General features: G+C 41.5%; 1 protein-coding gene across 1 annotated transcript in view; it reads left to right on the plus strand.

Moving 5' to 3' along the window:
- Positions 1–24079, plus strand: part of LOC126413131 (uncharacterized) — a 186669-nt gene that overhangs the window by 58739 nt on the left and 103851 nt on the right. The window contains exon 3 of the mRNA XM_050083023.1: positions 18029–18164. Within this exon, the coding sequence (XP_049938980.1) occupies positions 18029–18164 (136 nt within the window). The remainder of the gene's footprint in view (positions 1–18028; positions 18165–24079) is intronic.

Below are 24079 nucleotides of genomic sequence, written 5' to 3' on the forward strand. Positions count from 1 at the left end.
CATCCAATCTCTGTTTGACTCAATGCCCAGGCGTATGAAGGCCGTTATTACAGCCAGAGGTGTCTGGGTACTGATTTCTCAGGATCTATGCACCGAAATTGCGTGAAAATGTAATGACATGTCAGTTCTAGTATAATATATTTGTCCAATGAATACCCGTTTATCATCTGCATTTCTTTTTGGTATAGCAATTTTAATGGCCAGTAGTGAAAGTTGATAAACTGTGTCTAAATTCAGCAGCGCTGCATTAAATCGTGGAACGCGAGCGTGGCTTTCGTGTATTCGACTGCTGCCGGCAACACGCACCAAAGACAGCCGCTTCTGCGACTGCGACAGTTGGCCCTGGGAGATTGGGCGGGTGGGGCGGTAATGAGGAAGTAATCGCTCAGCGCCCCGCCGCATTCGACCTGGTCGCCCTCACGAGGTGCGTGCGTTGTGCTTGTTCTCCTCTCCTGCTTCTTCGGACAGCTTCTTGACCGTACCCTCCATAACGAAGCTCGTTTGAGGTCTCGCAGGGTCCATAGCAGTCGTGGACTGTGGAATCCCCATTCAGAAATACAATCCAAGACAAAAAACCAAAGACGCACCACAAAGGAATTATTGAAATATTACGGAAATCGCTGGATGTAATGTACGTGACCAGACAAGCAACTTATATCAGAAAAATTGGATGATTTATTCAGAAGAGAGGCCGGCCGTTGTGGCCGAGCGGTTCTAGGCGCTTTAGTCCAGAACCGCGCTGCTGCAACGGTCGCAGGTACGAATCCTGCCTCGGGGATGGATGTGTGTGATGTCCTTAAGTTAGTTAGGTTTAAGTAGTTCTAAGTCTAGGGAATGGAAAATCTGGTAGAAACCGACCTCGGGGAAGATCAGTTTGGATTCCGTAGAAATAATGGAACACGTGAGGCAATACTCACCCTACGACTTATCTTCGAAGCTAGATTAAGTAAAGGCAAATCTAAGGTTCTAGCATTTGTAGACTTAGAGAAAACTTTTGACAATGTTGACTGGAATACTCTCTTTCAAATTCTGAAGGTAGCAGGGGTAAAATACAGGGAGCGAAAGGCTATTTACAATTTGTACAGAAACCAGATGGCAGTTATAAGAGTCGAGGGACATGAAAGGGAAGCAGTGGTTGGGAAGGGAGTAAGACAGGGTTGTAGCCTCTCCCCGATGTTGTTCAATCTGTATATTGAGCAAGCAGTAAAGGAAACAAAAGAAAAATTCGGAGTAGGTATTAAAATTCATGGAGAAGAATAAAAAACTTAGAGGTTCGCCGATGACATTGTAATTCTGTCAGAGACAGCAATGGACCTGGAAGAGCAGCTGAACAGAATGGACAGTGTCTTGAAAGGAGGGTATAAGATGAACATCAACAAAAGCAAAACGAGGATAATTGAATGTAGTCAAATTAAGTCGGGTGACGCTGAGGGAATTAGATTAGGAAATGAGACGCTTAACGTAGTAAATGAGTTTTGCTGTTTGGGGAGCAAAATAACTGATGATGGTCAAAGTAGAGAGGATATAAAATGTAGACTGGCAATGGCAAGGAAAGCGTTTCTGAAGAAGAGAAATTTGTTAACATCGAGTATAGATTTAAGTGTCAGGAAGTCGTTTCTGAAAGTATTTATATGGAGTGTAGCCATGTATGGAAGTGAAACGTGGACGATAAATAGCTTAGACAAGAAGAGAATAGAAGCTTTCGAAATGTGGTGCTACAGAAGAATGCTGAAGAATAGATGGGTAGATCACGTAACTAATGAGGAGATACTGAAACGAATTGGGGAGAAGAGGAATTTGTGGCAGAACTTGATTAGAAGAAGGTATCGGTTGGTAGGACATGTTCTGAGGCATCAAGGAATCGCCAATTTAGTACTGGAGGGCAGCGTGGAGGCTGAAAATCGTAGAGGGAGACCAAGAGATGAATACAGTAAGCAGATTGAGAAGGATGTAGGTTGCAGTAGATACTGGGAGATGAAGAAGCTTGCACAGGATAGAGTAGCATGGAGAGCTGCATCAAACCAGTCTCTGAACTGAAGACCACAGCAACAAGAAGTCTAGGGGACTGATGACTCAGATGTTAAGTCCCATAGTGCTCAGAGCCATTTAAACCATTTGTTATTCAAAAGAAAGATCTTCGTAAATTGAGGTTGTCGTTAACGCGTTGGTCCGCCTCTGGCTCTTATGCAAGCAGTCGTTCAGCTTGGCATTGATTGATAAGAGTTGTTGGATGTCCTTCTGTTGGATATCGTGCCAAATTGTGTCCAACCGATGCGTTGGCTCGTCAAAATCCCGAGCTGGTTGGAGGGCCCGGCCCATAATCCTCCAAACGTTCCCAATCGGGAGAGAGCCGGCGACCAAGGCAGGGTTTGGCAAGCACGGAGACAAGCAGTAGAAACTCTCGCCGTGTGCGGGCGGCCGTTATCTTGCTGAACTGTAAGCCCAGCATGGCTTTCCATAAATGGCAACAAAGTGGTGCTGGGAATATCGTCGACGTATCGCTGTGCTGTAAGGGTGCCGCAAATGACAACCAAAGGGGTCTTGCTATGAAATGTACGAGGCGTGTTTTTTTAAGTAAGCACCGTTTTGAAATTAAAAAAAGGCGTGCTAAGATATCTCAATAATTTTATTTTTACATCAAAGTCTGTACCTTAATCTACTCACTGATGCCATTAAAGTCTGATTCTTCCTTGTTTACGTTGTGTACTGAGTGCTTAAGATGCCTCCGATAATCGTGAGTCCCGCCGACTCTGAAATACGGGCTGTCATAAGATTTCTTACTGCTAAAGGCTTAAAAGCGATCGATATTTATCGTGAGATCTGTGCAGTTTACGGAGAAAACATTATGAGTGATGGAATGGTAAGAAAGTAAGTGAGAGCATTTAAAGATGGCCGCACAAATGTGCATGATGAACAACGGAGTGGGCGTCCTTCGGTCGTTAATGAAAGTTTGGTGCAGGAAGTGGACAATAAAGTGAGAGAAAACAGGCGCTTTACGATTTCCTCCTTGTTGGATGACTTTCCTAATGTTTCTCGTAGTGTTTTGTGTGGCATTGGGGTACCGAAAATGTTGACGGATGTGCACAAAACCAAACGTTTAGACAGTGCTACTTTCCTTGAGCGGTACCACAACGACGGTGATGATTTCTTAAGCCAAATTGTTACGGGCGATGAAACATGGGTGGCCCACGTCACATCAGAATCAAAGCAACAGTCCATGGAATTTGAGCAAGGGCATCGTTTTGCTGCAAGACAATGCCCGTCCGCATGTGGCGAATCAGACTAAAGATCTCATCACATCTTTTCGATGGGAAACTCTAGATCATCGTCCGTACAGCCCCGATCTTGCGCCCAGTGACTACCACATGTTCCTGCACTTGAAGAAACACCTGGGCGGTCAGCGTCTTCAAGACGATGACGAAGTCAAAACAGTAGTGCGGCAGACTTCTATGTGGAGGGTATTCAAAAACAGGTACAACGTTATGACAAGTGCCTCAATGTTCACGGAAATTATGTAGAAAAGTAGATTAAGGGGCTCCGGAAAGGCTCAAAATCATGAAAAGTTCAATTTTTACGTTTTTGCGTTTTCTGAATCTGCAGACTATTACCTTTTAATAGATATATAATTTATTCAATTCCGAAGACTACAACTATTTTTAATTTTTTTTTTGAAATGTGTTCTACATGGGCGTGACCCACTGTGGCACTGTTAAACTGCTGTCAAATGGTGTTATTATTAACGTCCGTGTTGATCAGGTACATTTTAGCGATGTGAGATAAAGTATGTGTTGTGGCTAACCTGTGATGGTTCAATATATATCGCTGGTGTGATTGTCGATTGTTTCATGTTTATTTACTCTGTCGTTATCTCGAAAATATTCGTAATTAATTCTGTTTCTTGAGTCTCTGTTTTGTTGAAGTATAATAATGAGTAAAAGTAAAGTTATTAGAAATCCTCTGAAGGCTTTTAAGAAAAGGAGAAATGTTGGAAAGCCAAAGGTATGTGTTATTACTGTAAACAATAAAGACGATAACCAAGTGAGTGAACCTAACCTCTCAAGTACACCTGCCCATAGCAGTCAAAGCGGGAAAGAAAATACTTCACAGAAGAAGCTTGGTTCAATGAGTGAAAACTATGAATTTTTATGGGCGAATCGGATGTGAATGAAATATTTGATATGTCGGTTCTCAAAGGAATTTTTTCAAACTGTGTAAGATGTATTCATTGTAGTGAAGTTGGTCTGGAACTCTCCATAATAAAGCACGTAGGACTTGCTAGTGCAATACAACTGAAATGTGATAAGTGTTCATACATGACCACCTTTTGGAACAGTGTTGCAGTAACTGCAACTGAAGAAATTGGTAGCAAAATCTACGAACACAACAACGAGCGATGCTTGCTTTAGACAAGGAACGCCTTCGGGCTGCAGACAGGGCTGTAAAGAGTCTAGAAATACAAGCAATAGTAAACAGGAGGAGGAACAAGAGGAAGCTGGAGGAGGAGTTTGCAGAGGATGAAAATAATCCATCCTATGGACCTGGAATGCACTAAAAAGTTAACCCAATCTTTGTTGCTCGATTCCCAAAACTTTTATTTTCTCATACTAATTACATGTTTTCTAAGGATCTTCCAAACATATTTGTTTCAAACTTTCAGTAAATGTTACACAGTACCTTCTGCATAATTTAACACAGCCTTTTTCCAAAAAACTGTATATTTTTGAATATATAAATAAAAAATTGCAAAAAAATGTTGTGAATTTTCATTACAATTGAAAAAAAAATCATCTTTAATAACTGAACTAAAATTTTGTAAAATCCCTGTGTTAAGTTGTAGCCCATATTCCAATAAATAATCTGTAAAAAGTTCAACTTCCTACCTCAAATACTTTGTGAGGAAAGATGTAATTTATAAGCGTTATTTTAACATTGCAAGTATAGGGCGTTCCGGAGCCCCTTAAGGAACAGGCTTTCATGTAAAAATAAAATTATTGAGATACCTTAACACTTTTTTTTAAATTTTAAAACGGTACTTACTTAAAAAACACGCCTCGTAATGGAACCCCACCTCATCATTCCTGGATGTCACACCGTATGGCGGGCGACAATCAGATTGGTATCACTCCACTGACCGGGGCGTGTCCAGATACATATTCGCTCGTGATTGGGGCGCAGTTCGAAGCGGGACTCATTATTCAAGACAATTTCTATTCTGAAATGATAATTAAGTCAAGACCCTACGCTGCCGACAGGCGTTGATATATACCAATAGGGACAGTTGAAAATGTGTGCCCCGACTGGGACTCGTGCCCGGGATCTCCTGCTTACATGGCAGACGCTCTATTCATCTGAGCCACCGAGGGCACAGAGGATAGTGCGACTGCAGTGATTTATCCCTTGCACGCTCCCCGTGGGACCCACATTCCCAACTTAATGTCCACACAGTACATTCGTAGTGCCCCTGCCCATTACACTTATTACTCACAGCAGACAATTTCCATAGCTGTTTTTCCATCAGAGCATTTTATATCTAATCTAGATACTTAAATCTCTCCACTTTCTGAGTTTCCCCTCATTCTAAGGACATCCATGTGGGAGCAGTCTTGATGTTCGTCGTATATCGTGGTATCTCGATAGAGATCTATAAACTACGTTAGCCACTTGCTTCTGGAGCTTGACTAATTAGTCGCCTCCTCATGATTCCGGCAATATGGCAATATACTCTGCAAATGCCAGAAAATCTTTCTGTATTCATTTTCTCTTGCATCCTAATTATATTCCATACACTCCGTTCATTTTTTATCAGCATTCCCGAGTCACGTAGTCAATCTGAGATTACTCTCCTGGCACTAGATTTTCTGTAATTGTGTCGCATGTAAAGAAAACGTAGAAAAACAGATAATTCCGTATAACATCTTGCTTATGGCTGGCTAACCGTCTGAATTTGTGGAATACGACGTTTGCAAGCATCCCATATGTAGACGAAAACCAAATGACGAGCTCTGGTTGGCTGTGTGCTGCAGCAATACGTTTGCATCCGCACAGAAGAAGGAGGTCAACGGCCGGTTAGCCTTAACCATATGGAGACGGTATCTGTTCTTTCGGACATCAACGCCTGCAGGCAGCGAAGTCTTCATTTAATTATCATTTCATTCTAGAGCGCTGCGTGGTCATAAATGGTATCTGTTATTTCGGATATTTCCGAAAGAATAGATACCATCTTCGTATAATTTCTCCTCTAATCAATGAGATTCCCTGCCGAATGTGCCTGACACCACTGCAAACGGGCTTGTTGGTGTACACAGGCCAATGTTATTCGGCGCAAGGGTCGCTATGTACTCAGCCCTCTTTTGATGAGTCACCTGTTTATGTTCATTGTGGTCAAGAAGTACCAGTTACACGTCGGATCGATGATAATGATGAATCCGGGGCTTTGAGTGCTTCTCTGACGATTGTTAGGTCCTCACATTCTACCGTATCTCTAGGTCGACCGCTACCTTCTTGACGTTGTGTTCGACCATGTTTCACCCATTTCTGCCAAAATCGTCGAATCGTGGCATCGCTCCTATTCAGATGTCAAACGATTCGCTGATTCCTCCAAGCGCGGTCTTTGAGCTCAACTACGCGTCCTCTCCCAGATCTGCGTAAATTGTTCACGCGCCTGTCTGCGAGGATTAGTTATTGTCCAACTGAATACAGGGAATGAAACTCGCAAGGACTTTATGCCATGGTGTCCACATGTCCCCTATTTACTATGCTTGGCAGCTGTGCAGTGAAATTGTGCTGAAGCGTCACACATTCATCCGTCGGCTGCCAAAAAATGGTTCAAACGGCTCGGAGCACTATGGGGCTTGACATCTGAGATCATCAGTCCCCTAGAAATACACTACTAGCCATTAAAATTGCTACACCAAGAAGAAATGCAGATGATAAACGGGTATTCATTGGACAAATATATTATACTAGAACTGACATGTGATAACATTTTCACGCAATTTGGCTGTATAGATAAACGGGTATTCATTGGACAAATATATTATACTAGCACTGACATGTGATTACATTTCCAAGCAATATGGCTGTATAGATCCTGAGAAATCACTACCCAGAACAACCACCTCTGGTCGTAATAACGGCCTTGATACTCCTGGGCATTGAGTCAAACAGAGCTTGGATGGCGTGTACAGGTACAGATGCCCATGCAGCTTCAACACGATACCACAGTTCATCAGGAATAGTGACTGGCGTATTGTGACCAGCCAGTTGCTCGGCCACCATTGACCAGACGTTTTCAATTGGTGAGAGATCTGGAGAATGTGCTGGCCAGGACAGCAGTCCAACATTTTCTGTATCCAGAAAGGCACGTACAGGACATGCAACATGCGGTCGGGCATTATCCTGCTGAAATGTAGGGTTTCGCCAGGGACCGAATGAAGGGTAGAGTCACGGGTCGTAACACATCTGAAACGTAGCGTCCACTGTTCAAAGTGCCGTCAATGCGAACAAGAGGTGACCGAGACGTGTAACCAATGGCACCCCATACAATCACGCCGGGTGATACGCCAGTATGGCGATGACGAATACACGGTTACAATGTGCGTTCACCGCGATGTCGCCAAACACGGATGCGACCATCACGATGCAGTAAAAAGAACCGGGATTCATCCGAAAAAATGACGTTTTGCCATTCGTGTACCCAGGTTCGTCGTTGAGTACACCATCGCAGGCGCTCCTGTCTGTGATGCAGCGTCAAGGGTAACCGCAGCCATGGTCTCCGAGATGATAGTCCATGCTGCTGCAAACGTCGTCGAACAGTTCGTGCAGATGGTTGTTGTCTTGCAAACTTCCACATCTGTTGACTCAGGGATCGAGACGTGGCTGCACGATCCGTTACAGCCATGCCGATAAGATGCCTGTCATCTCGACTGCTAGTGATACGAGGTCGTTGGGATCCAGCACGCCGTTCCGTATTACCGTCCTGAACCTACCGATTCCATATTCTCCTAACAGTCATTGCATCTCGACCAACGCGAGCAGCAATGTCGCGATACGATAAACCGCAATCGGGATAGGCTACAATCCGACCTTTATCAAAGTCGGAAACGTGATGGTACGCATTTCTCCTCCTTACACGAGGCATCACAACAACGTTTCACCAGGCAACGCCGGTTAACTGCTGTTTGTGTATGAGAAATCGGTTGTAAACTTTCATCATGTTAGGACGTTGTAGGTGTCGCCACCGGCGGCAACCTTGTGTGAATGCTCTGAAAAGCTAATCATTTGCATATCACAGCATCTTCCTCCTGTCGGTTAAATTTCGCGTCTGTAGCACTTCATCTTCGTGGTGTAGCAATTTTAATGGCCAATAGTGTAGAACTACTTAAACCTAACTAACCTAAGGACATCACTTATCCACGCCCGAGGCAGGATTCGAACCTGCGACCGTAGCAGCAGCGCGGTTCCGGGCATGAAACGCCTAGAACAACTTTGCCACACAGGCCGGCTCGAGTAACAGAGTTTAAAATTTTGAATTTTCCGTCGATATCTAAACAAATATCAGTTTGTGACCATTTTGCGCAACTTCTTCGTGGAGTGTATTTTTTTATTTTTTTATTGTATTTTATTTTTTTATTTTATTGTATTTTTTTTTGTCTTAGAGTGGGGATTACCTTTAAAATATGGAACACTCAGGGAAACCGAATTTACAGGAAAACTCTGAGCATTCTAAAAGAGTTCGGATATCTCAGCGTCTCTTGAAGTAATTCACACACCTTTGACGGAAAGAAAAGGGGACCTCGCGGACTGGCCCCCTTCAATTTTCCTCGTTCTAGCAGAACGTCAGTGCGCGGTGCGCGGATACCTATTTTAGTAAGCGACTATCCCGAATCCTAATACCCGTTACAGGTTGCCTATCTAACGGCTTCCAGGGGCAACAAAATCTCTATTTTCATATTTCGTGTAGATATTGGTCGAATTTAAAAGTTTAAAACGCTGTCATAATCTACTCAGTGAGAGGTATACTCTTATGTTAAAGGTTTAACGCCGGCCCTAGTGGCCGAGCGGTTCTAGGCGCTACAGCCTGGAACCGCGCGATCGCTACGGTCGCAGGTACGAATCCTGCCTCGGGCATGGATGTGTGTGGTGTCCTTAGGATAGTTAGGTTTAAGTCGTTCTAAGTTCTAGGGGACTGACGACCTCAGAAGTTAAGTCCCATAGTGCTCAGAGCCATTTGAACCATTTTAAAGGTTTAACCCAATAATACGAGTATTAAAGTTAGAAACTGTGTTTGTCTTGAGGGAGCGTTCAGCGTTACTTACGGCGGGCACATACCCGGACTTTCTTCATACAGGATGTGCAAATGAGAGCCCTTACGGATTTCCAACCAATTTTATATTTTACATATATTTTCAATCTTTTTAGAAACTTTTCTTAATTCAATCACCCCCTCCCCTCCCACCCTCCCAAAAGAAAGTATGAATGGAAAAATGTTCATCGCTTACTGCATTTTCACTGTTCATACAGTAAGACTTCAGCATTAGGCACGAAGTATTAATTTATTACTTTTTTACTACCGACTCTATTTGCAACCAAGTTTGCGAACAGAATGCACATGCATCACTGAATGTACCTGCAAAATTATATCATTGTGCGACTCGCAGTTCAGGACATATGACGACATAAACGTCCGAGGTGGGTGAAAACCATGCTCTTGCTTGGAATGGAGTGGGGATACCGAGACACTATTCATCCAGTGTTTCGCAATGAGAGCGCTTAGCGACTTCCATCAGACTTTAAGAATAATTTAAAACCTTTTCTAATTTTTTCTCGCTTACACTCATAACATCAAATACACTGAAGCGCCAAAGAAAATGGCTTAGGCATGCGTATTCAAATACAAAGATATGTAAACAAGCAGAATACGGCGCTGCGGTCGGCAACAAGTGTCTGGCGTAGTTGTTAGATTGGTTACTGCTGTTACAGTGTCAAGATATCAAGACTTAAGTGACTTTGAACGTCGTGTCATAGTCGGCGCACGAGCGACGGGACAAAGCATCTCCGAGGTAGCGATGAAGTGGGGATTTCCCGTACGATCATTTCATGAGTGTATCGTAAACATGAGGAAGACGGTAAAATATCAAATCGACTTTGCTGCGGCCGGAAAAAGATCTTGCAAGAACGGGACCAACGACGACTGAAGACAATCGTTCAACGTGACAGAAGTGCAATCCTTTCGCAAATTGCATGAGATTTCAATTCTGATCCATCAACAAATGTCAGCGTGCGACCTATTCAACGAAAGTTCATCGATATGGGCTTTCGGAGCCGAAGGCCCACTCGTGTACCCTTGATGACTGCACGATACAAAGCTTTACGCCTCGCCTGCGCCCGTGAACAAGTTTCGCTTCAAATTGTATCGAGCGGATGGACGTGTACCGGTATGGAGACAACCCCATGAATCCATGGCCCCCCATGTCAGCAGGGGAATGTTCAAGCTGGTGGAGGATCTAAATGGTGTGGGGCGCGTGCAGATGGAGTGACACGTCTCTAACAGGTGACACGTACGGAAGCTGATCACCTACATCCATTCATATCCATTGTGCGTTTCGACTGACTTGGGCAATTCCAGAAGGACAATGCGACATCCCACACATCACAATTGCAGTAGAGTGGCTCCAGGAACACCCTTCTGAGTTAAAACACTTCCGCTGGCCACCAAACTCCCCAGACATGGACATTATTGAGCATATCTGGGATGCCTTGCAACGTGTTGTTCAGAAGAGATCTCCAACCCCTCGTACTCTTACGGTTCTATGGACAGCCGTGTAAGATTCATGGTGTCAATTCCCTCCAGCAGAACTTCAGACATTAGTCGAGTCCATGCCACGTCGTGTTGCGTCACTTCTGCGTGCTCGCGGGGGCCCTACACGATATTAGGCAGGTGTACCAGTTTCTTTGGCTATTCGGTATATGTTACACATTGACCCATTTTTGAAGTAATTAGACGTTTGAAGTTTTTTGTACATGGGAGTTTGATTCTTTAAAGAGTTGGGGTTTACTAGTAAATTTCTTAATACAGTACGACACACTTATAAAAAAAATCAACTCTGAGATTTTTTAGTCGTTGTTAACCATAAATACTTTCGAATATTTTGACAAACCCACCCTATGTTTATTTGATTTTTTTTAAAAAAAATAATTTGTGTTGCTAGCAGTCTAGCTTTTCATCAGCGTTTGTACAAAGTTATAATTCATTGTATTTCAACACAGTAAAAGATTTTCACTTAAAAAACTAAGTGTGTGCATTGAGTTATTGTCGTGTAATCGCGAGGTTGCTGGCTCCAATCTTGCAAGAAGCAACTTTTATTTGAATTTTATACTTGTTGCCATATAGAAATTTTAATTAACAAATATTCAATAATTATTTTGATATAAAAGTAATTCTTTTTAATTTTAGACGGGGCGTGAGTCGTGCTTGGGTAGCTCGGTTGGTAGGGCACTTGCCCGCGAAAGGCAAAGTTCCCGACTTCGAGTCTCGTCCGGCACACAGTTTTAATCTGCCAGGAAGGTTCTTTTTAATTTTAATTACAAATCACACACAAACGCGGAATACCTTATTGTCTGTATATACAGGCTGTCCCTGCTACGAATCGTCAGGCCCACTTTCTCTGGTGTTTCGGCACATATTTACAAATTCGTTCTTGCAATGCCTAGCTGGAGCCAGCCCCAACAAAAACTGATCATCACATCTTTAATGCGACGTCCAGTGTGAGCGGAAAGCGCCGGTTTGTTTCCGTATCAAACTAAACGACTTTTAAAGCCATATATTACATGCCCATTGGATAGATCGTTCCCAGATAGTCTAGTGCGATATTCATTTTATCGATATGTATTAACAGGGACAATAAAAATCGAAGAATTACCAGCACTCCAGCAACAACAACAGCATTTCCGCCCTGGCCTGCGCTGACTCCTACCTCCATACAGCAGTACTGGAGTACTGGCTATTCTTCGTATTTTATTGTCCCTGTTAATGCACATCGATAAAACGAATATAGCACTAGACTAATTTGGGAACGCTCTATCGAATGGGCACCTAAAGCACAGCTTTAAAATTAATTTTGTTTGTAACGGGGACGCTTTCCGATGACATTCGGCGTCGCATGAGAGACGTGATGAACAGTATTTTTTTGCGCTGACTGTAGCTACACATTGCAAAAACGAAATTGCATGTATCTGCCGAAACAGCAGAGAATATTTAACTGGCGACTCTTAGGAGGGGGTGTCTCAAGAGAAAGGGTTTAATATTGAGGCGTATGACAGAAACGGTCCTTCGAAGCCAAAAGGTCGAGTAAATATGGGCTCTAAAATGTGTATACCTTACGATCTATGGGCAGTTCTTCATCTTCGATACTGTGAAACAAATATCTTCTAAAGGAAGCTCTTCGCTTTCCATATTTTGGGAGGAGGTACTATGTACAAAAAAAGAAAAAAAGTCTAGTAAACATGGGCTCTAAAATGCGTATCTTAAGATCTATGAGCACTTGTTCATCTTCGCTACAGTGACACACGCTTTTACTAAACAAGTGCTCATAGCATTTTAGAATCTACGTTTAAGACTGTTGTGCTTCAAATGATCGTCCGCGACATAACCCTGAATATTATCAAATCCTCCTGGGACACACTGTATCTCGAGATCTTTTTCTGAAACGTGTACTCATATTTTTAAAAGTGTTGTTTTACTTTCAAAAATGGTTCAGATGGCTCTGAGCACTATGGGACTTAACATATGAGGTCATCAGTCCCTAGAACTGAGAACTTCTTAAATCTAACTAAGCTAAGGACATCACACACATCCATGCCCGAGGCAGGATTCGAACCTGCGTCCGTAGCAGTCGCGCGGTTCCGGACTGAAGCGCCTAAAACCGCGTCGGCCACAGCGGCTGGCTTTTACTTTCATATAATATGCGAAGACAGTGTCAAATAAAATAGATTTCGCTGATATAAGCACACATAGTAGCATGAACTTTGATATATGAACCATTATCTGTCCCACGTATTAAACAGTAGTCATAACACTGAAACTATCCGTCCATGATCACTTTTATTGGCATCGCATCTCAGTCATTTTCAGGAAATCGAGGTTCAAAATTGTACGAGCAACTCGCGAGAACTAGCATGATATCTTTAAATGGGACGCGGGTTATTTCGTTATTCATCATTCACCTATTCTAGTTTATACTCCCTTTTTAATTACTGCATCATCGGCAGGACGTGTAATCCAAACCTACCCCACGTTAGTTTCTTAGCGAGAAGAATGGAGTACAGTGACACAGCTAAAAAGCTGTTTTGATTGCCCGCATCAGACATTTTGCTGTTTTAAAGAAACTCGCCGCACAAAGAAACGAAAAAAAAAACAACGAAAACCATTCAAAACTTTACATTGGCTGTGCCTGAACTGGCGCTGAAGGGAACAGAGCGGTATGGCAACTCTCAATTATTATTATTATTATTATTATTATTTTGGCTGCTGCCAACATTAGATAGTTGTCTGTATTGTGTGAGGTATCCATTGTCGTGTACTTTGATATTGTTTTGCACTTCAGTGTTCCGAGTGTCTTTTATTGTTCAGTACGTTATCAAAAGGAGTGATGATGCAATTCCTGAGCCGTCTCGTGAGTCGCCTACAACGCCTACCGGTAGGCGTACTTTAGAATAAAAAACTAATGCTACGTAGCAAAATTATATTGCGTACGACTGAACTTTGCAAAATGGAAAGGGAGCGGAAAGTATTGCTCCACAAAGCTTTCGTGAGAGCTGCTACGTACACAGGACAAAGAATGCGTAGCACTGGTATGTTCAAATGGTTTCAAAGCATCTACCTGGCGCATCACTGAAAATGCTTGGGAAGAAAAGATATTTAGTTAGAGATCGCTTTGTCCTCGATGGTGAGTGTTCATCGGAGGTGAGGGTATCGTCTGGAGTGCCCCAGGGAAGTGTGGCAGGTCCGCTGTTGTTTTCTATCTACATAAATGATCTTTTGGATAGGGTGGATAGCAATGTGCAGCTGTTTGCTGATGATGCTGTGGTGTACGGGAAGGTGTCGTCGTTGAGTGACTGTAGGAGGATACAAGATGACTTGGACAGGATTTGTGATTGGTGTAAAGAATGGCAGCTAACTCTAAATATATATAAATGTAAATTAATGCAGATGAATAGGAAAAAGAATCCTGTAACATTTGAATACTCCATTAGTAGTGTAGCGCCTAACACAGTCACGTCGATTAAATATTTGGGCATAACATTGCAGAGTGATATGAAGTGGGAAAAGCATGTAATGACAGTTGTGGGGAAGGCGGATAGTCGTCTTCGGTTCATTAGTAGAATTTTGGGAAGATGTGGTGCATCTGTAAAGGAGACCGCTTATAAAACACTAATACGACCTATTCTTGAGTACTGCTCGAGTGTTTGGGATCCCTATCAGGTCACATTGAGAGAGGATATAGAAGCAATTCAGAGGCGGGCTGCTAGATTTGTTACTGGTAGGTTTGATCATCACGCGAGTCTTACGGAAATGCTTCAGGACCACTGGTGGGAGTCTCTGGAGGAAAGGAGGCGTTCTTTTCGTGAATCGCTACTGAGGAAATTTAGAGAACCAGCGTTTGAGGCTGACTGCAGTACAGTTTTACTGCTGCCAACTTACATGTCGCGGAAAGACCACAAAGATAAGATAAGAGAGAGATTAGGGCTCGTACAGAGGCATATAGACAGTCATTTTTCCCTCGTTCTGTTTGGGAGTGGAACATGGAGAGAAGATGCTAGTTATGGTACGAGGTACCCTCCGCCACGCACCGTATGGTGGATTGCGGAGTATGCATGTAGATGTGGACTGTACCCTTTCCTTAGTCCGAATTACTTTATATTGTACCTTTCGTTACTGCTGTATTGTTTTGTGTGGATAGGCCGCTGGTTAAGGTATTACTTCGAAACCCATTCATATGACAGTACAGCCCCACTGTCGATGAAATTATCGTTATTCCGATCAGATCAGATGTAAGCGAGAAAGAGTCGGACACACAAACAGAAGTGAAAGCTAATGACCACGTGGTCTGAAGTATGACAGCTTCAATAAATGCCAAAGACAATTTGCCATTCATTATGTCGTAAATTTTATTTCAATTTCATGCTCTTTCCTTTCCTTGCAATAAGTGTACTTCATAGCTGCAGTTAGGATTTGTATTACATAGCTGCAGTTACGATTTGTATTACTATAAACCGTATTAATGCATAAGACGATTTCAGTTTCGTTTACAAACAACATTATAAAGCGAATTTTTGATTTCATGCCTGACTTATGCTTTCACGGGAGCATCACGCGCAATTTATGGTACCAGCACTGCAGTGGGTAAGCGTGCCTTGTTTTACACGGCACAGCTCACACGCGTCTGCTAACGTGGGGACCGGGCTGGCTTCTTGCGCTACCCACGGTTTTTGTGACACATCAAAACAAAGAAACAAAGTGCTCTGATATGCATGCCTATAATACAAGAAATAAAGACTGCTACTACAGACAAAGAACAAAATTAAAAACAACAGACCATAGTCCATGCATTAGTGGTCAAATATGGTACAACAGATTACCGAGCTCTATAAGGTGCCACAAAGGGAACTTATTCAAAGTGAAACTGAAACATTTCATGATTGACAAGTGTTTATACTGTTTAAGTGAATATTAATATTAAAGTAAAATAAATTATTGTGTATATATATATATATATATATATATATATATATATATATATATATATATTTTGTACTAAACTTGTAAAAAAATGATATGACGTTTGCAAAAGACACCAGTTGGTGTCTCCATGCAAAAAAAATACAATTAAAAAAAAAATCAGCCGTCTTGAAGTCAACACACCGTAAACAAATAGCTAGCTGCCAATCGCTTTGTTATTCTAAACCAGGTTTTCTCAGCTGTTACACTTGAAGCTGTACGCATGCGCTTGGCGTAAGGCGCAATACATCTACAACTATGTCAGTTATACTTTGCTCTCTGCAGCAAGCGAGACCATACGCATGGAGCGGAGGGGCTGGGGATAGCGTCATCTCTCTAGAGTATAGTCTTTTTTTTTGTCACTTATAAAATTTAGTTATTGTGACACAACACTCCTCGAAACTGACCAACTCATTTATATAAACTATGACTATTTAAAAGTATCCAGTAAAATTTCGACAGACGACTGTCGCTTCCGCCTTTTCCCATTCCATTCGCGAATAATCCGCCAGAAGAACTATTTTTGGCATTCCTGCGTGTGAGCTCGAATCTATCTTATTTTACATTCATGGTCTTGTCGTGAGATAGGAGGAAGCAATGTACTGATTGACTTTTGTAGGATCGTACACACTCAACCCTCCGTGACGCACAAAGCGTTGTTATGTTTGCCAGTGGAGTTTGATGAGATCTCCGTGATTTTGTTGTGCTTACTACATGAATCTATAACTAAACACGCCGCTCTTCTCTGAATTTTCTCTGTCTTCTCTATGATTCCTATCTGGCAGGGCTCCCAGACTCATGAGCAGTGATGAAGATACGGTCCAGCGAGGTGTTTGTAAGCTATCTCTATCGTGAGTTAGATTCCCGCACGATTCTTGCAATGTATCTGTATTTAGACTTTGCTTTGCCTACCACTAATTCCTGCTATATGTCGTTGCAGATTTTACGTTTGTTAAAGTTTCCAAAAATTTGTCACATATTGTGAGGCTTTTCTATCTCTGCGAGATTCACAGAGCTTCTGGCTTTATGCTGGATCATTTTATTGATTGAAATAACAAACTTTTCCACCTCAAGGAAGTTTTGACTCGTTAAAGATGTTTGCAATTTATTTTAACCTAATCAAATAGGTTGACCAGAGTCTAATGAGACAAGGCTAAAGTATTTTTGCATCTTCATTAATCACCGAGATCCTGGAATTAACTTCTTTTTCATGGGATTGCGTTATTATTGTGCCAGAATAGCAAATTTATCTGGGACAAGCTCGGTGATATACACGATGTCCCAGGAGAAATGCTCAATCTTTTTCGATACGATAAAAAGGTCTAGTAAACATGGGCTCTAAAATGCATACCTAAAGAGCTATGAGCATTTGTTCAGTAGAAGAGATCTGTTTCACTATAGCGAAGATAAATAAGTGCTAATAACTTTTCAAGGTACTTGCTTTAGAACCTATGTTTCCTGGACTTTGTTTCTTGTTTCGTTTCATACTATCATCTCTCTAAATATGAAAAGGAAAGAGATTGATGTAGAAGAGATTTTTCTCAAACTATTGAGGATGAAAATTGTTCATTGTTCTTGAGGTATTCATTTTGGAGCCCATGTTTAATAGAGTTTTTTGCTTCAAATGATCTTTCCTGTTGTACACCTGAATATTAATCATTCATCCTGGGACATGCTGTATAGGTCTGACATGAAATTACAGAATGAAAATAGGCTGAACATGGGGATGTTTGTGCTGTTGTTGCATCCGTTCAAATGAGGGCTGCCTGAAAGTTTATGCCAATCTCTGTGGAAACTAGCTTCTACAGCTACCCTTCAGGGGCCTGGTGTGAGGCTCACCAGAAAAGAGTGCACCGTATGGTCAGTATATGTATTTTCCCTAATTAATTGTCATTCCTTGTGCACACATCTCTTTGCTAATACATTCCATTACTCAGTAGCCCTCCTGTTATTCCCACACTTTCTCTGTATCTTCTCTTGAAGTCTTCGTATATTCAGGTATATGGGGATATATTCATAAGATTCTATTAATTTATTAGCCATGATAGAGGACTTCTCCCTGCCCCAGTTTATGTGCCCAAACAGTGGATGATTATGTCCCATACTTATATCAGCTAGTTATGTAATACAGTCTAAGTGTAAGATGTCAACATGGAAAAAAATAAATGATTTTTGTAGATAAGGATGCAAGTATATAGTGTCCTTCTGAAACTGATTTTCATATGTCACTATTGATCTTTTTTGTTGCAGTTGTCTACTGTGATTATGCAGCATCAGGCAGATCTTTGCAGTTCATTGAGGACTACATCATGCGAGAAGTCCTTCCCTGCTATGGAAACACACATACAACTACAAGTATAACCTCTCTTCAGACCACACTTTACAGGTAAACTAGTAGTATATATTTTGAAAGTTGTTCACTTGTAATAGAAATCGTAGGATTTTAATTTAACTGTGAAATGATCTGAAAGGAATTAGACTAGAAATCAAATTGTTGGGTTGATAGTGCATATTATTTTTACCTTAGACGCTGAAATTGTATATTTTGTTTTGACTTAACCGTGGTGAGTAAGTGTTTACTTCGTGCTTTATGATGATATAACATGCTCAGCGATTTGAGAAAGTTTTGGTGTAAGAAGGTAAGAAGCTTCGTGATTTTGTATTCATTGGAGTGAAAAAAAATGAACAAGTATCATTGAGATAAAATATTAACATTACTCTGAGAACTGTTTCTGCTGAGCAGGGATTATTCTGTGCTTTGCATAATATGTTGTAGGTTGAAACACTTTTGTTCTGATACATGTCATTGCCATGGCAGGGTTAAAGATGAGGTGAATTTCTGTGATGTTGAATACTAGATTTTCTAATGATTAGACTGCTGTGTACATTAGCCAAATGTCAACAGCAGGCATTAGTGATCAGCCAATGACAGTGTTCACTGAGAACAGGAAACAATATTGCATACATTTGAAGTGAATGGCAGACATCTGCCCAGTGACTAAAAATCTGTAGCAATGAGTTGTTCCCAGCTTCCCCCCCCCCCCCCCCCCTCCCTCCTCCTCACCACTTGACAGATTTGCTAATATTTGAATTGAAAGCTACCTAAGAAAGTTATAAAACCTTTTATTGATATAGCACGAAGAGCTACTATTGGTACTCTAAGTTTACTTTTGATGCTGCTGGCTAATGGACCCTTTGATAACTTTCATTCTGAAAAATTACTTTCATTCAAAACATAGAATTTAAATTTATAGTTAAGAAGTAATACATATCAATACATATTACAAAGTGGATGAGTATATATTTGTATGTATGTTCTACATCTTCACCACTGGACTGATTTCATCCAAACTTGGTACACATATCACTTATTGTTTGGAAAGAATCGCTGTTGACGAAGAACCACTTACCTATCACAGGGGTGGCAGGTGGGGGTGAAAAAGCAGTGTAGTCCATGACACGTGGATATCTATACACTATTCATCCAGTATTTGAGAATGACAGCACGTAGAATGACTTGCAACAAACTTTACAAATAATTTCAAACCTTTACAAAACTTATTTCCCTGACAGTCCCCACAAAATGACGAAAGGAAAACGTCTATCACTTACTACATTTTCGCTGTTCATGCAGATACACTAGTTGAACTTCCTCAGAAAATTATCCCATATTTAATGCCAGATGCAAAATAACTATCATAATCTATTTTTCATGCACTCAAGTCAGTGGAATTTGCTAGTATCTGCATTGCAAATGCAAAACTGCTCAGTTTATTTGATAGGAAGCCAATATTTGTATTCCAGCTTAAGGTCTTGTCCACATGTAGTCCCAGGAATTTGACCATGTCAACTTCTTTCGCAGGTTGATTGTTATGTTGTATTTTAAGTTTCACACATTATGAATGTTTGGTTTTGAAATGTCCCATATGGGTGTTTACAATGCTCAGCTTCAATCCATTTAACTGGAACCAGTTTTCTAAGGTATCCAGTGTGCTAAGTTAGCCAATTTAGAGCATTTTCTTTAATCCTGTATTTGTCTAATTTGTAGAAAAGCAAGTCAGGTTTCATGGAGTCAAATGCTTTTGCGAGATCACAGAAAATACCTGCAACTTTACTCCTCTGATCCAATGATTTGTCTATCTTTTCAATAAAGTTATTCACTGCAAATAGAGTGTTTTTTCCTGGTTGAAATCCAAAGTGGTTGCGTATAATAATATCATTTTTTACAATAAAGTTTTTTATGTGGTTTGCAGATACTTTCTCTAACACTTTTGACAGGACTGGAGGAATAAAAATAGGCTGATAGTTTCCCATGCCTTCCCTCGATTATTTCTTGAACAGAGGTCTGACTTTGGTATACTTCAAAACATTGGGAAAACACCCCTTTTCAAAAGACTGGTTGAATATTTTATTTATGTTTAGGTACTATTATGTTACACACTGTTTTAATCACTTTATGGGTATCCCATCCCACACAGCACCGTTTTTATTTTTTAATGATACAATAACATTTTCCATATCCTTTACTGTTACTTTTTTTAAAATCCTAAAGAAACTCAGATTCTTGGTGGATTCCAAAAGGATTTACTTTGCTCTGATACTCTGCTACATCAACATCTGACTTTGCCACATTTATGAAGAATTCATTTAAACACTCTGATATTTGACTCATGTTTACAATAAAGCTATCTTCTACTTTAATCCTAAATATTTCATTACTGCTAACTCTAACACATAACTCTGATTTGACGACAGACCACACTGCTTTTGTTTTACTTTTATGTTGTACAATGAACTTCTTCTTTGCCATTTGTTTGGCTGCATTCACAACTTTTTAAAATATTGCTTTACAATGACGAACATAATCAGTAAAGTGTCTTTTTTAATAATATTACAGTTAATTGTGATGTTTCCTCTTCCTGGCACTAGAAATTTTTGTACCCTGTTTATTAGTCCTTTTGTTGCACTTGTTTCTAAGTGGAATAATTCCATTGAATATTTCAAGAAAGCTACTTAAAAAATTGTTAAAGTTACTATCACTTGAAATACAGCTGTTGAAGGCCATTCAACCTCTCTTAACTTATTTCTAAATGTAACTGAATTTTTTCATTGAATTTCTTTTTTATATGGCTTTCGTTACAAGAAATCTCTTTCTTAATTTTTGGTAGTTCAATGAATAAAGCAGGGTGGTCAGAGATTAATTTGTTAGAATATTATCAATACATGTAGCAGACTGTGCATTATTTACTCTATTGGGTTGCATGAAGTTTATGAAGCCAAAGTTTTTTTTTATTAAGTCAGTGAATTTGGACACATCATTGCTTTCAACTATGATATTAATATTGAAGTTGGCAGCTGTTACTATCCTTTTCCTTTTTTCTTTACTGAGTTTTTCAACCAGGAATGATATTTCACCAGGAAAGCTTCAATTGTAGCTTTCTAGGTACTCTATCAATAGAAACTACTATGGCATTGAGGTCCTTCAACTCAATACAGCAACTTTCAAATATACACTCTTCATTCAAATGATTAAAATCATTTCTTATTTCATATTTTATACCAGAATGAGTAAGTATGCAGGAGCCTCCATGCAATTTCTCTTGTCTAAAAAGCTGTTGGCAAATTCGAAATTTTCAATTTCATTAAGAATTTTGTTAGATGTAAGCCAGTGTTATAATTTGTAATTCATTCACTTTATGACTTTTGTTTAAAAAGTCAGAACTTAGAGCATTTACATTCAAGTGCATTATATAGGGACATGCTTTAAAATACTTGTGTGCTAACTCATACAATACTTCGTACCGAAGTACATGGCAGCCCATAGCACCACACAGACATGACAAGCAACTTGTTTGTGGATCCATGTTTACTGGAATGTTATTGCTTCTATTGTCATATATTTCTACCCATGTCAGTTATCACTGTTAATTATGATGCATCCTGTATAAAATGAGACCGGAGAAACAGTCATCCATGGAACTTTGTGTTCTCAGAGGGGAGTTTTGTATCCAAATGAGCACAGAACTTTTGGTACCCAAAGTGCTAAGTCATGATCTAGTGCATGCATTCTGAGAAATGCATGGAAAGTTATCTGATACTGAGATATTGTGAAATACCTGTACCAGCATAGGCAACACATTAAAAGAACGCAGCATATGTCTTGAAATAAAAACTCACATGCTTTTATCAGCATATTAAAATAAAATAGGATCAATGTGTGTGACCTAAGGAACAGAACAGTATTGTCAAAAACATACAGTTAAGCATCTAAAGTAATTTTTGTGTTTTTTTTACATCCAAATGGGGAAAATTAGCTGATCATCAGTAAAGTGAAATAAAATGTTTATTTCAAACTGGCTTTATGCAAGAAAACAATGTCTTTCAAGAGATCAAGGTTTACACCTAGAGAGCCTCACCAGATGAGCAAAAATTGCTAACTGTACAGTCAGTACAGCATAAATTTTGTTAAATATTGCACCCAGAAAATCAGATAGGGTCTTTGCAAACTTTTTCATATACACTCCTGGAAATTGAAATAAGAACACCGTGAATTCATTGTCCCAGGAAGGGGAAACTTTATTGACACATTCCTGGGGTCAGATACATCACATGATCACACTGACAGAACCACAGGCACATAGACACAGGCAACAGAGCATGCACAATGTCGGCACTAGTACAGTGTATATCCACCTTTCGCAGCAATGCAGGCTGCTATTCTCCCATGGAGACGATCGTAGAGATGCTGGATGTAGTCCTGTGGAACGGCTTGCCATGCCATTTCCACCTGGCGCCTCAGTTGGACCAGCGTTCGTGCTGGACGTGCAGACCGCGTGAGACGACGCTTCATCCAGTCCCAAACATGCTCAATGGGGGACAGATCCGGAGATCTTGCTGGCCAGGGTAGTTGACTTACACCTTCTAGAGCACGTTGGGTGGCACGGGATACATGCGGACGTGCATTGTCCTGTTGGAACAGCAAGTTCCCTTGCCGGTCTAGGAATGGTAGAACGATGGGTTTGATGACGGTTTGGATGTACCGTGCACTATTCAGTGTCCCCTCGACGATCACCAGTGGTGTACGGCCAGTGTAGGAGATCGCTCCCCACACCATGATGCCGGGTGTTGGCCCTGTGTGCCTCGGTCGTATGCAGTCCTGATTGTGGCGCTCACCTGCACGGCGCCAAACACGGATACGACCATCGTTGGCAGCAAGGCAGAAGCGACTCTCATCGCTGAAGACGACACGTCTCCATTCGTCCCTCCATTCACGCCTGTCGCGACACCACTGGAGGCGGGCTGCACGATGTTGGGGCGTGAGCGGAAGACGGCCTAACGGTGTGCGGGACCGTAGCCCAGCTTCATGGAGACGGTTGCGAATGGCCCTCGCCGATACCCCAGGAGCAACAATGTCCCTAATTTGCTGGGAAGTGGCAGTGCGGTCCGCTACGGCACTGCGTAGGATCCTACGGTCTTGGCGTGCATCCGTGCGTCGCTGCGGTCCGGTCCCAGGTCGACGGGCACGTGCACCTTCCGCCGACCACTGGCGACAACATCGATGTACTGTGGAGACCTCACGCTCCACGTGTTGAGCAATTCGGCGGTACGTCCACCCGGCCTCCCGCATGTCCACTATACGCCCTCGCTCAAAGTCCGTCAACTGCACATACGGTTCACGTCCACGCTGTCGCGGCATGCTACCAGTGTTAAAGACTGCGATGGAGCTCCGTATGCCACGGCAAACTGGCTGACACTGACGGCGGCGGTGCTCAAATGCTGCGCAGCTAGCGCCATTCGACGACCAACACCGCGGTTCCTGGTGTGTCCGCTGTGCCGTGCGTGTGATCATTGCTTGTACAGCCCTCTCGCAGTGTCCGGAGCAAGTATGGTGGGTCTGACACACCGGTGTCAATGTGTTCTTTTTTCCATTTCCAGGAGTGTAAATTGGCCGTGGGCCAGTGCAGAGCTCACCAGGCTTCCTCTCACCATGCTCTACATTGCTGCCTGCTTTTTGCATTGTTCTGCTGGTTGTTTGCTGTGATATCAGATGGAAAATTGAAATCTGATTGGGAGCTAAGACTTCCTATCATTCACTCTTATTCACCTTATTATTTCTGCACAATTGCTCATATCTTCCACCGGAAATTTGTTTTCCAAAGTGCCACAGTTACTGCTGGAAGTTAAGAGTACAAATCCAACATCCAATTCTTGAAATAAGTATGACGCTTCTCATAATCAACATATAGTATATAGTACTCTTGTTTACAATTACTATACATTACAAAGTTGCTTCCTTATGCA

Source organism: Schistocerca serialis, chromosome 7, assembly GCF_023864345.2.
Source record: "Schistocerca serialis cubense isolate TAMUIC-IGC-003099 chromosome 7, iqSchSeri2.2, whole genome shotgun sequence".
Taxonomy (NCBI): domain Eukaryota; kingdom Metazoa; phylum Arthropoda; class Insecta; order Orthoptera; family Acrididae; genus Schistocerca; species Schistocerca serialis.